Source organism: Coturnix japonica, chromosome 18, assembly GCF_001577835.2.
Source record: "Coturnix japonica isolate 7356 chromosome 18, Coturnix japonica 2.1, whole genome shotgun sequence".
Taxonomy (NCBI): Eukaryota; Metazoa; Chordata; class Aves; order Galliformes; family Phasianidae; genus Coturnix; species Coturnix japonica.
This window is the reverse complement of record NC_029533.1, coordinates 3,489,918-3,503,841: the sequence shown is the minus strand read 5'-3', so window position 1 is coordinate 3,503,841 and position 13,924 is coordinate 3,489,918. Positions and strand designations below refer to the sequence as shown.

At 44.3% G+C, this 13,924-nt stretch overlaps 1 protein-coding gene across 9 annotated transcripts in view; it reads right to left on the bottom strand.

The window, feature by feature from the left end:
• Positions 1-13,924, bottom strand: part of TNRC6C (trinucleotide repeat containing adaptor 6C) — a 64,542-nt gene that overhangs the window by 17,793 nt on the left and 32,825 nt on the right. For 8 of the 9 annotated variants that reach the window (XM_015879959.2, XM_015879957.2, XM_015879953.2 and 5 more), the window contains 6 exons: positions 10,905-13,496; positions 6,340-6,549; positions 5,386-5,552; positions 4,639-4,719; positions 3,610-3,667; positions 3,265-3,410 (listed from right to left, as the gene is read on the bottom strand). In XM_015879959.2, coding sequence (XP_015735445.1) covers positions 3,265-3,410; positions 3,610-3,667; positions 4,639-4,719; positions 5,386-5,552; positions 6,340-6,549; positions 10,905-13,278 — 3,036 coding nt within the window. In that variant the 5' untranslated portion in view covers positions 13,279-13,496. The remainder of the gene's footprint in view (positions 1-3,264; positions 3,411-3,609; positions 3,668-4,638; positions 4,720-5,385; positions 5,553-6,339; positions 6,550-10,904; positions 13,497-13,924) is intronic. The other variant, XM_015879951.2, reaches the window with a different exon arrangement.

Genomic DNA, 13,924 nt, shown 5'->3' with positions numbered 1-13,924 from the left:
CAATGCTACCACAGGCAGTATTTCCTCCTACATTTACTGAACACAACGCACCATCCTTATGCTCAACACAATATTACTTTCAGGACACTGGAAGGTCTCTCACAACAGTCCCATGCAATAGATGTGACAGAATGCAAACACTTAAGATATTTTGGTGCTATGAGCAGAGGATTCCTGGACCCCCTGGCAGTCACCTGCCCACAATAGCTGTCACTTTATGAATGAAGGACCTCAAAAAGATGCATGAGGATGAAATATAACATCTGTTATCCCATAGACAAAAAACTGACACTCAGAAGCGATAAGTGGAACCAGAATGTGAGGAAGAGGCTGGAAAAAAATCCAATAAATACTACATTTGAATTAGGAACAAGAGAACAGTGCAGACAAGAAGACTGCATGTGGAAAACCATGAGTGTGGTCAACGACCACCAAGACTTTTACACCTCAACAGCAAAGAAAAAGCAGATCAGAGACCAAAGCAACAGCAAAAAGAGGGTCTTAATTTCCAAGGAGAGAATATCCTACATGCTCAAGAATTTGGGAGGATATTTGCAAGCAGCATCAGGCTAAGGAAGACAGGATTCCATGCTGGTGATATGTGATAAAGCATAAAGAAGGGAAAGCAGAGGAGAACAGGTGGGGACAGTGAGTGAGCCCTGCAGAAGGTGATCCTGAACTAATGCCAAGGATGGCTGATGCTGCTTCTCTGACTTTGACCACATACTAAATCACAACAAACAAAGTATGTGGCAGAATAAAACACACCCAACTTGAGTTCTAGTGCTCAGGAGTGGTGGTCAAGACCAAGCCCTGAAAAGAGCCTATTATTTCTGCTGTCCTTCAGGATGCTGCCAGGAACACCTTACAAGCATTTCTTACAAGTTTGATGTCTCTAGAAGACATCATATAACATCTTCAAGTACACCTGATGCCTAAGTACAACATGCTTGCCACCAAGCATAAGGTAACATGGTTGAGATCACGTATCAAGGTACTGCTAGGCTGGATTTTTGTTTTCTCAAAGCCACTGGATTTTCTCCTTATATGGCGCTACAGAGCAAGATAATTTCCTGGAAAAATAATACAATTAACAAAGCACTGAGTGCCAAAGACTGACTCAATGCAATACAGCATAAAGAATACATGAGTTAGGTGCTGACAGCATCAGCTGACTGAGGCAGCAACAAGCACAACCACCTAGCTTACAACTTCTCGAACACTGAATAACTCATGGGAGACTAAAGCTGAGGAAAAGGATAAGGGCAAGACAACAGGTAAAGTGAGGAATATCAGCTAGATTGCTTTGTGCAGCTGGGGCACCAACCACAGAAAAGACAACCTAATAGAAAGAGAGGCAGCTCCAGGTTTGTGCTCTGAAGCATTATCCTGAAGGGCAAAAAGGCTCTGAAGAAGAAGAGCTACTCCAGTAGCATCAGATGTAAATACAGAGAGGATATCATAGGGGGGAAGGGAAGAATCTATTCTTAGTGAAGAAGCTGTATTTGTTTAATTCATTTAAGCAAGTTGTTCAACACTAACAAATATAGTTTGGGATTATTCCCTTTGTCATACTAAAGTCACTGTGACAGATCACGCCTAGACTGACAGATTTTACTTGCTGTATGAATACTAATCATTCTAGTACTCCCTTCTCAATACCTGTGTTTAACATATGTTTCCATAATTATGCGTTATGCTGCACATAATACAACCCTCCCTTCTGCAATAAATTTACTGCACAAGATATTGCTATTCAAGAGAAGGGCTAGCTGGCATGCATGCACTAATTCTGTAACCTCAGGTGGCAGGAAAAGAAAAAGAAGAGCCAGGTAAAGCCTCACATGTTAGGGAATGAGGCTACGATGGACACACACTGATACCTTGTCTCTGGGGAGTCCCAAAAGAACAAAGCTTATTAACCTCCCAGAAGCAGAAAAGCATTGCTCTGATGTGTAATCTTGGGAGGAAACTGCCATGCCACTGTGATAGCATCTGAACTATCACCAAGAACTTTGGTATGTATGGACCTTCATATAGAAGCTTGTTTTTATTAATATAAATAACCCATAATTATGTAAGACACTTTTGTGTTTAATCAAATTAGCTCTTTTTAAGGGTGGTGCTGCACCAGAAGAGGAACCCAGCAAACTGTTTAGTCCATGCTGACAGCAGAAATACTGCCTGTAAGCATTCAAAAGTCAGTGTTTTTCCAGGTGTCCCAGTGCACTGCCACACTGATTTTCTTAACACAATATTGGGATCCTGCCACAGCTCACGCCTTGACTTTGACCATAATGCTACACTTAAGCCTGTAAGAAGGATGGACGATTGGAAAGAATGATTATTCCTGGTCAGTAAAGTTTTCAATGCAGTCTGTTAACAAGACTAGGCAACCTGCCTCACATCCTGTAAATAGCTTATGTAAAATGAACTGGTTTCAGCACAGCTTGTAAAAAAGGCACTGCTTTCTGCAACTGAAAAATTAATGCCTTATGAGCGTTTCAGATAACTCATGAAATAAAGACTGGCACCACAGAACACTCACTTCCTTATGAATGACTTTGGGTGGGAGGGATTCTGAGGTGTTTTGGTGAGTCTATTTGTAGGACATCGCGTCAGGCTGCCACTCTTATTTCCTATTGCAGATCTGGCTGCACTTTTCCCTACATTCAGTTCTTCAGGCACTTTGAATCTTGGACACCTCTAACGCCTGAACTCTCCTCATTCATTGCACAGAGCTGGAAAATTTGTCATACGTGACCACAGAAAAAGAAGCTCATTTGAGAAGCTGTTTACGACTGTGTCTGCTCTTTGACTTAAAAATACCTCAGCTCCTCATTCCTGACTTTTCTGAAATACTGAAGCAGCTCAAAATGAAAACGAGAATTAGAAGCCTCTCTTGAAGATTTTGACCTTGATTGTATCCGATAACTTGGGCAAGGGCTGCTCTGAATGCCAGGACTAAAAGAATAAAAGGATTTCCCCACTGCATTTCTTTCTTTTTCTCATTTCTACCTCCACCGCATTACTGGTTTCTCAGGCTTTCTTTTTCACTGTAACACTGGGGATGATAACTGCTTATTTCTACACGTCAATCAAATCCGTGATCCCTTCCAAAAGGACTAAAATCACCCAAAATTAAGAGAGAAGAAAATACCACACTTCTCTTCACAGCTTTCTAAGCATTCACAGTAGGATTCAGCGGTATTTCCCCAGTGTACAGTCATAACCTGTATATCCCACTCCTACTTCTGAACCTACCTTGTCAAGGAAGGTGGGGCGGTCCATGGAAGACTCTTTGGAGATTGGTGGTGGGCGGCAGCCAAGGGGTTTGGTGACCATTCCATTATAGTCGGTCACTCCCATTCCACGCTTGTCCATTTCCACCTTCTTTTCCAGCAGAGCACCTTCAGAGAAAAGGAAAAGGATTCAAGAAGGTGGCACAGTGAATTTGCCAGCATCAGTTCTTCCTGCTTACAAAAGCAAATACACCTTCATTAAAAACATGCCATCCAACTGGACTGAACAAGATGAAGTTCTCAGAAAGGTGAGCTTTGGTTATGTTGCATTAGAGGAAAAGAGGAAATCAGCTGCAGAGACACTTACTCATGGCCTGATCGAGATTCATATTGTTGCTCTTCAAGGCCTCTTCCGCTGGTTCTCTCTGTCAAAAATACAGATCACGTTGAGAGAAAAACTAACTGTGCTTAGAAGATTTTAAAGAAAACTGAGAAAACACACCATAATTCTGGATTTAATATTTACTCAGTGGCACAAATAAAGCCTGCATGTATTTTTCTTCTGCTTTTACCAATTCTCACAGCAGTTCACTTTGTTAAGTATGAGCCACTTCTACAAGGTCAAGCCACAGTCCTCTGCTATTCTAAATTTCTTCTTGTATTCTATGGTTTACTTAAACATTACTACTATGTGCCCTTCCTTAAAAAAAAACAGCTTTACTCTCATTTCTTCTATTTAATAAGGAATTACTACTGAGCTTCAAAGTAACTTCATAAAAAAGTTTCCTCCGTTCTATAAATATCATCAAGCAATCTCAGAGAGCACTCTGTTAGCTTATGACACACTTCTGAAATTGAAGTACATTTCTAATTGTGTAACAGAACTGCTTCCCAGTCTGAAGAAGACACCAACTTTCTCTAGTTACAGGCTGAAACACAGAAAGACAGCAAGTACAAGATCCCCATCCCTGCAGGCATTCAAGGTCAGGCTGGATGTGGTTCTGGGCAGCCTGGTCTGGTGGTTGGTGACCCTGCACATAGCAAGGGGTTGGAACTGGATGAGCATTGTGGGCCTTTTAAACCCAGGCAATTCTAAGATTCCATGATTCTACCAACAGCTTAGGTTGGATTTTAGGGGAAAGTTCTTTACTAGAAGAGTGGTTAGGTCCTGGAACAGGCTGCCCAGTGAGGTTGTGGATGCCCCGTCCTTGGAGGTGTTCAAGGCCAGATTGGACGGGGCCCTGGGCAACCTGATCTAGTAAAGGTGTATGTTTGGTGGCCCTGCCAGGCAGGGGGTTGGAACAACATGATCCTTGAGGTCCCTTCCAACCCGGGTAATTCTGTGATTCTGTGAACGGCTAAGCGCCAGGTATGCTGAACTATGAGCTCTACTCACAGGGAAGCCCATATCTGTGAGCTGTTTTATCAGGCGGTTCATGATCCAGGCCTCATCTTGCTTGCTAGATGTCTTCATGCCCTTGGTAAATAAGCAGGAGATTCCATTAACAGTTGGCTTCCCATCCCCATACCAGTGAGATGTAAATCATGTACACAAGCAGTTTTTCTCATTAATAGTACATACTCTTGCAAGATATATCAGTACATTAATAAAGTATTCAGAACCCTACAATCATTGCAATTTTGTTTCCCTTCCCCTACAAATCATCTAAACTCCATCTCTATTCAACAGGCATTCCATGTACCACTTCCTATTTGATTTGATGACCACTGAATCAAAGCCACCTTTGAATTTAAGTATTTCATGGTAATATTTGGCAGAGAACCACAATGAAATAAAGAAGTCTGACAAGCTCGATTGAATCATGCTGATCACAGCCTGATAAGAGATATTTTTTGCTGGACTCCTCCATCACAAACTACTGTTTGCTCTTCTACCACCACACAAAGTGGCTGAAGGCCTCTAACAGTTTTCCTGTTGATATATCCTCGTTTCTTCACCCTTGCCCTGGAAACAAGGTAAGCTGTGCTCCAATACGGAAGCAGTGAGCTGTGTTTGTGTTCTGGTGCCGGGGTACATTTACTGCTAGATGTAATGCAATAGAAAATCACTTTAACAGCCAACTCCAGAAATGCTGCTCTGCATTTCTACTCATTCCCAGAGACCATCTTTATGTTTTCTCACCTTTTGAAGTCCTTTCTTTGGGGCATTCCCCCAGGAATTACAGGAGGAGCTGCTTTCTTGTGAAGCAGTATTATTCCACATATCTCCTTCTTCATCTTCCCACTGACTAGTACTGAGATTCACTTCATCCCCACCACTGCCCCAGCCTTCTTGCATAGATTTTGAAGCTGGAGGGAAAGAGGAAGAAAACAAATCAGATCTAATTTTATGCAAATTTAATAGAAATAGACTTTTATACCATAGCCCACGTGCTAACGTCTAAGTATTTTCAAGAGATATAAAGGTTCATCAAATAGCTTAATTGGCATTGAATGATAAGGACTCCTCCTTTGAAGCTAACAAAAAAAGAGAAGAGCTCTAAATACAGCTATAGAAGAAAAAAGCCCAGCAATGGTAAATCTTCCCTTCTCCTAAACAAGAGAAAGCTGTGATCGTTCCCGTCTCCTAGGAACAAGGAACCAGAGGTATGACCACACGCTCCTTGTGTACAATTTTGCTTTCAATGAGTCTCAAAATTCCAGCCACCGCATTCTTCCACCGAACAAAACCAAACTGAGAGGTCACTAATGGCCAGAAATTCATTCACATCTCAGAAGAATGAGGTCTGAAAGGAGCGAGCAGACTGCAAGGAACACCGTACAGCAACGGGCTGTGTCAGCTCAGTCTGTTTTATTCTGTTTATTCTGCTTCAAACAGGGATTACTCATTCTAAGAGCTCTCATTCTTCTTTTCAGGTTTTCTGGGACTTTTAACCATCTCTCAGGGCAGCATTTAGCAGCAATAACACTTAACCATTATCACAGCCTGAACAGAAGTTTAAAAGCAGACCTGCAGCCTTCAGGGCAGTTGGAGACTTAACATTTTTATCAAATAACCTTCATTAGAAACCAAGAAGCAGAAAGCAGCTCACGGCTGCCCTTTCTGTCCCCCATCCTGCGATGCTCACACACCTACCTGGTTTGCACAGTGCTGGGGCAGCAGCTGGGGCGGCTGTTCTGCCATAGGTCCCTGCCTGCTCAGCAGGGCTCTCTCCCCACCCCGTCCCACTGCTGGGGGGTTTCCCCCATGCCGACGTGCCGTTATCGACTGCAGCAGAAGGGGATGACGGCTCTCCCCAAGAAGCTTCGCTCTTCGTGTGGACGTTAGGCATTTCTCCCCAGCCTGCTGGAGCGAAGGGAGAAGGAACAGCGATGAGAGGAGAGGTTTCTTTTGTCAGTTATTTCAAATTCGGACATTTTATTCCAGTCTTTAAATGGAACTAGCATGAAATAGTAATAGAGTAACTATAATTAGTTACTCTAACTATAATTAGTAACTGTCCTATGAAGAAAGGTTGAGGGCTTGTTTAGCTTGGAAAAGAGAAGGCTCTGGGGAGACCTCATTGTGGCCTTCCAGTACTTGAAGGAAGCATATAAACAGGAGGAGGAACGGCTGTTTACAAGGATGGACAGTGACAGGACAAGAGGGTTTTAATGGTTTTAAACTGAGACAGGGGAGGTTTAGGTTGGATCTTAGGAGGAAGTTTTTCACCCAGAGGGTGGTGATGCATTGGAACAGGTTGCCCAAGGAGGCTGTGGATGCCCCATCCCTGCAGGCAACCAAGGCCAGACTCAAGACATTATTTGTTTCCTAACACTTTCAACATAGATTATGTATGTTGATAGCATTCCTTAAAGCTTTTATTACATCTCGTGGCTGACTGTGTTCACCGCCTGCCCCTTCTCTGAGGCTCTGTGCAAAAATCAATGTGTTTTTTTTTTAATAGCAGACCTAGACAAGACTGCATTTACAATGAGGACTGGCAGGTAGCAGTCCCTGCTTTCCTGCAGTGTATTACTTTAACTCATTAGAAGACGTAAGCTACTATAAAGAAGCTGCCTCGGTCTGGCTTGAACGTAATGCGCTTAAATCTGTGTGCCACCAAGCTTAGTGCTGGAGCTGTGTGTGCCAGGAACAGCTTCTGCAACCTACAGAGGAACACAGAGCAACACGACAGAAGTGGAATTTAATGCATCCATTACCTCTAACAAAAAGGTTTTTTGGTCCCAATGTTGGTTGTTGGTTTTAACTTTCTTTTGTTGCACACGGGAGTTCAGTATTTTGTTGAACATTAGCACTTGAGAGAAGTGCTTTTGGAGCTGAGTGCTATTTAAGTGCATGTGTTTTATTCCAGTGAATGAAGGCCCTGCCCATCTGTAGCTTCCGGCTCACAAAATAACAACAGGACTAGTTAAGAAGGAAACAATTCAGCTCACAAAATCAGCCTTAAACCAAAACCCATGTATGAGAAAGGCAAAGTGTAATAGGCTGTAGACTATACATTCCAAAGAACTGGTCCTGTTGCTGCTTTTTAATCAATGCTGAATCTCGAATGAAAACCACAGATGTGCAACGTCCAAGTTCAGTTCTTTAAATGCACTGAGAAGTAATATGGGTTTACAAACAACGACGGAGCTAGGCTCCATTGAAAGATAAAGCTTGTAAGTACCCAACACCAAGCAAAACGTATTAAACAGAAGTTTTCACACTGTCTCAACAGATCAAGTTCAGTGCAGGAACTAAACAAATACAAGCCAGAGGATGCTGTGTGCTGCAAAGACATTCTGGGGTGCATGCCAGTGCTGGCTCTGTTTTCCCTCCTGAGGTAAGGACGCCCCTGCTAGCATCACTGTCTTTGTGCTACCTTTGCATGGCTCTGCTTTACAAACCTCACAGGGAGGGTAAGGTTACACACTCAAATGGATGATGCTAAATCCTGAAGTAAGTGGAAAGAAGATGTTTGCCTTGTAGCCTCCAGAAGAGTCGTTTGTAAATGAGGCCTTTCCTGGATTTTTACAACATCTATCTATGTGTTGTATCTGGAACAGACACAGGTGGAACACCGGTTCAAAGTGCCTGCAGTCCCAGTGCAGCAGATCCCAAATGTTATTGCAGAGGGCTGAAGCAACACACAGAGCTACTTCTAAGCTCCCTTACACAGCCCTTGGGAAACAAAACACCTTTGTAACGGTCTCAAATCTGAGCCAGTCTTCCACTTTCAAAAGTTCTTACTATTTTCCTCTCTGAAAACAAGACACATGAAGGGCTTCCCTAAGAAAAAGCCCCATGCTTTTAAAACAAAAAACCAAACTACAAACAAATGGCTCTGCATGAATGCTGTTTTGCAACAGGATAAGCTTTGCTAAAGGGCTCCTTGGCAAGAAAGCGAAGCATTAATACTGCAGTTTTTAAACTGTTAGAATTGCAAGAAACAAAGAGATCACAGTGAGTAATGAATATGGCCACACTGGCAGAGTTTTGTTTTATAGAAATAATAACATAATTAACACTGGGCTTCGGCCAACAGGAAATCCTCGAGGGAAAGTGAAATGTTAACTGAGTTATGGCAGGATGCAGTTGTTTTCCCTCAAAATAACCCTATAGGCATTTAGACGATAGAAACTGTTCTCCTTGAAGTTGTCTGGTCTGCTGTATATCACACACAACACAGCATATGACTACAGTGCAGGCAAACTGAAGTATGAGCGCCTTATGCAGATGGAGATGGAAGAGATTTAGCATAAAGAAATTCATTAGTCTGCCCATGCAGCGAATAAACAAGCTAGAGCAGTGTGTGCTTATGTATGTACCCACGGGAAGGTGCCTGTACACTTTAACCTCAGGTCCCATCTCCTGCAAGGTTCAATGGTGGGGGCTCAATGCCTTCTTGCATGGCTCTGCACTGGTGAAGCTCACAGGACAGCACTGAGTCCTTCCCAGCATTTGTAGCAAAGATTTCTTGTTGTTTGGGATCCAAAACAATTCTTTCTCACTCATCCCTATTTGCAAAACCTTTTGTCACTCTGTCTTTCTAAATAACCCACCACTGGCTTAGAAGGGAGCTCCAACAACCTGAAAGGAGTATATTTATCACACCATCTATTCCATTTTTTCTGTGCATTTATTTACAACACAGAAAGGAAACTCCTTAGAGCGCGAGGTATGTACCAACATCTGCTTCCCATTAACAGCTTTTAAGCTCTGCAAAGAATGCTGAGAACTTCTGAGGATGGGTGACAATTCGAATAACAAGGCTGTAACTTGGCCTGCATTTCTGAGCTAACACAGCATAAACTTCTATTTCAAAAGGAACTGCTACTTATTTCTGAACCATTAACCAGTTCTGTGCAGCAAAACTAAGAGCTACCCATTGGGTATCAGTGTGTGACTGTGCCATCCTACAGCTACACAACAGGCTTCCCTACTGAGACAGGAACAGAATGGGGGATTCATCATTCCCTGAACCATTTGCTGAAACGGGTGGCTTCAAAATAATACGCATTTCTGACTGCACCAACACACTGCTTCCAAGAAACCCTTCCTTTGCTACCACCTCCGGGGAGGCAGCGCTGCACACCAACTGCATTAGAAACACATGGAATCATCCAAAAATCAACTTGTGTGGGGAGAACCAACCAACCCAAGCTAAGGTTGCCTTCGCTATAATCCAGACACGTCAGCTCTCAGTTTCATGGTTCAATACGGATAAAATAAGATAAATGATAACTGGAATGTGGCCACGTACAAAGCTCTTAGAAGATTCCTCTTTCTGGAGCACGTTTGTTTTTTGACAAATACATCCTCAACTGTTAAAATATTTCAGCAGAGTAAGGAACATGAAGCTATTTTTGTACAGACATTACATTAAGTTTGAATTATTTCACAACATCAAAGGGAAAGAAAAAAAAACCACAACTGATGGCAATAGGGAGGAGGAGAACAAATCCTGCTTGGAGAAAAGCACAGTTAAGAAAGCCAATATTTAGGCATGGCCAAGACAAAACAAAAACTTGGACACAAAATCGGATGAGAAATGTTAAAGAGCACAGCAAGATTGGATTTGAGATGTCTGTGGTTGAGACACAGAGCAGGGCTTCCAGTGACATCTATTTAAATACCTCTCCTCTAAACAATCTTTTTCTCTGTACCTCCCCCACCTCCCGTTGATATTCCTTGCTGTTCATCTACAACAGCATCTTCTCTATCATTAGAAAAAAACCTCATGCTCTTCCCAGCCAAATAATGCTTAAAGCCTCGTATCTGGAACAGAACTGAAGTGGAATGGCTTTTTTCAGCCACCCTGAATATTAACATCTTTAACCAATCCAACTTTATGAGACCCTCATAAAAGCCCAGGATACAATCCATGCTTGAGACCCGAAGGATGGAAGAGAACCATTTCTTCACAAACGACAGCAAACAGAAGAAACAGCACTAGTCTGGATTCATGCAACAGCCAAGAAAACATCTGCTGCCAAGAGATAGGGTTTGTAGAGAAGAAACAGACGCTCAGTGTCTAAACAGGAATAAAGACTGAGTAATAGTAACAGCAGACAAATAACAGAAGAGAGGTTAGCAAAAAGACATCCAGCTCTGCGAGGGCAGAAGGTGCTAACTAATGGTGAAAGACCTTTATATGGACCAACATGCCAAGTACTACCGGCATTGGTACAATGGAGCTTACAAAAGTACTGTCATACCTGGACCAAGCAGCGGGGACCGGTTCGGCTGGGCACTTGACTGGTGCGATGGCTGAGGTTCAACCATGTTTGTGTTGATAATGGTGCTCGTGGTGGTGGTATTGGTTGTGGTACTGCTCTGAATGATAGGATTATTTCTATCCCACATATTTACAGTCTTGTTGTTGTTGTAATTTGGGTCGCCCCAAGCTGAGGTACCATCATCAATCTCCATCTTGCGGCGAATGGACGGTGGAGATGGCTCTTCCCAGCCAGTTGCCTCACAGTTCTCTTTTTGTTTGGCTGGCACTGGCCCACCAACCCACCCCGACCCCGTCTGTTTTACAGAAGCAGCTCCTCCCCAGTTACTCACACTGTTGTCCTGGGGTTTATTAGCCCAGTTTTGTTGGGGGCCTGGCTTTAAAGATTCCCCCCAACTTGTACCTGTATTAGCCTTGCTGTTTGTGCCGTTTCCCCATCCACTGGTCCCAGACCTCGTGGAATCATTCCATCCAGACCCCGACCTATTGTCAGAATCCCATCCAGATCCATTCTTCTTCCCATCACCCAAGTGTCCGGGAACAGATGATGAATCTGTCCAATCTCCACCTCCTGAAGTCCAGCTTGGATTTGATTTCTGTCCGTCTCCCCAGTTTTGAGATTTGGGTTTCTGAGGTTCACCCCAGGTAGGTGATTTGTCCTCCTGATTTGCGGTCCCACTCCAAGTGTGGCCGCTTTTGGCAGCAGCAGCATTATTAACAGTAGTAGAGCTTGCTGACTCTCCCCACCCCCCTGGGCCATTTGGTGCTTTGTTGTTATTGTCTCCCCAACCTGTATTTGTTGGAACAGCTGCAGGTGGAGAGCTGACCCACCCAGATACTGAAGAGGTATTTGTACTGTTCATGATGGACCCATCGTTCTTCCCCCCTGAGTTTGAAGATTGAGTAGCTGCACAACCCCAGGCCTCCGTTCCATTGTCATTCTTTCGTTCAGACCTCGGGGACTCTTCAAATTCCCAGGCAGTGTTTTGCTTTACAGGGGTCTGTCCCCACCCTGTATTGGACAGGACCCTGGGGTCAAGGTCATTTCTTGGCAACTGAACTTGCCCTTGGTCTATCATCCCTTTGTCTCTCCTCCTGCCTTCTGCAGCCCCCTCCCTCCCCGTACTGCCTTCATTCTGACTGCCACCGCTGTCATTGCTTCCTTCGCTAGCTGTGGTGCCAGATGCTGCAGCTTTGGCCCAAGAGTTTATTTGTTCGTTGCCCTGCTGCATGGCAGGATTCGGACTGGTAACACTGGAGCTATCCCACCCCGCTGATCCTTTCCCATTGATGTCGCTATTGGAATGCTGGTTTGGGGGTTTGACCCATTCACCGTTGACACCGTTACTGGTGTTACGGTTGGGGTGGCCCCAAGCTCCAGAATGCATACTACCAACACCGCTGTTGCCACCTCCCCTGCCCCACGCCAGTACCCCAGGACCAGACGGAGGCCCCGAATCCCACGCACTCGCTCCGTTGCCTTCCTTTTGCACAGCACTGCTGGATCCATTTTGTTTAGCACTTAATGCTGAGTTCACAGTGTCTCCATTCCCCTGACTGAACCCAGAATTGCTGTTTCCTGTGGCAGGATTACCTGGGGACATCCCCCAAACCGAACTGCCCATTCCTTCACCACTGCCCCCACTGACTTGAGAAACTGATGTTCCATTAGCACCAGGAAGGCCTTGCAGGTGGGGCGGGATGATGGCCCCCATACCAACAGCCATCCCCCAGTTCGGCAGTCCATTTGTCTGCATTGCATTGATAGGGTTTGGTGAAGAGTTCATGGGGTTAGTGTTATTTGGTCCATCAGTGTTAAGGTTCTGAGGTTGTACGCTGAAAGACACATTCTGAGAAGTGGACGTTTGTGGTTCTGTGCTCTCTTGCGGCAGCAAGTTTCCCCAAGCACCTAAGGTGCCTGTCGGGTTCCCATTCTGGTTGCCCATGTTCTGACCTATGGCACTGACCGGACTGCAAATACTGGAAGGGTTGCCTGCTCCCACAGTTCCCTCATGTCCAAGTACAGGCCAGGCAGCTGGATTGGCATTAGGGTTAAGGTTAAGATTAATGCCAGCATTTGAGTTGGAAGCACCCCAGCAGTTTTGACTTCTACCGTCTCCAATCATGTTGTCCATCTTGCCATCCCCACCGCTGGCAGAGCAGTGAGCTAGGCCAGAGCCAGAGCCTGCAGCCATGCCCCACACTCTGGCCGAGTTGCCGTTACCGTTGGCTCCACCAGATCCAAGGGCACTCTGGTTAGAAGTGCTTTGGACGAGTGCTCCGTTGGCGCCATTATTGCCATTAGTTTTCTTTGTATGTCCAGTGAAGTTGCCTTGGGCACTCCCTGTAGCCATGCTACTGTTCTCTGAGCCACAGTTGGAGGCAGAGTCAGTGTCTGTAGTACATTCTGAGGCAGATTCAGTCTCAGCTCCTGTGATGGAAGGCCACGCTTCCTTGTCAGTCCTGTCTATTATCACTTTATCCCAGCTGCAGTTGCCTTCACTCCTGAAAGTGGGCTGCTGTCCCCAGTGGGAATTTTCATAATGGTCTCCCAATCCACTGTGACTGAGATCTGAAAGGATCCAAAAAGGTTGAAAATGAGTGCACGGTTCAAGCACCACAAAACCACAGTTAAGTAAGTACTGCTTTACCCTGCTAGCTGTAACGCTGTGCTCTGCACTGAAGTGCAAAGCATCCTAAAATTCAAAGCATGTTTTCCAACACGATACAGCAATTTTCTTCAGTACAACAAACTACCAAACCCGATCTTTTGTGCTGTTGCTGTTTTGTTTCTTTAATCTGACAAAACTCTCAATTCAAATGGAATAATTCCATTCTAGAACAAAGGCACAAAAACGTTTTACGTGCAGTGGCAAGGCTTATTAAAACAATAATGCACTCCATAAGTAGATGTTAGCAAATACACCAACCTCCATGAGAAATCCAAAAAGCACATGTGTTAAAAAAATGAATTATTTGACTCAGTTCTCAAAGAGCACC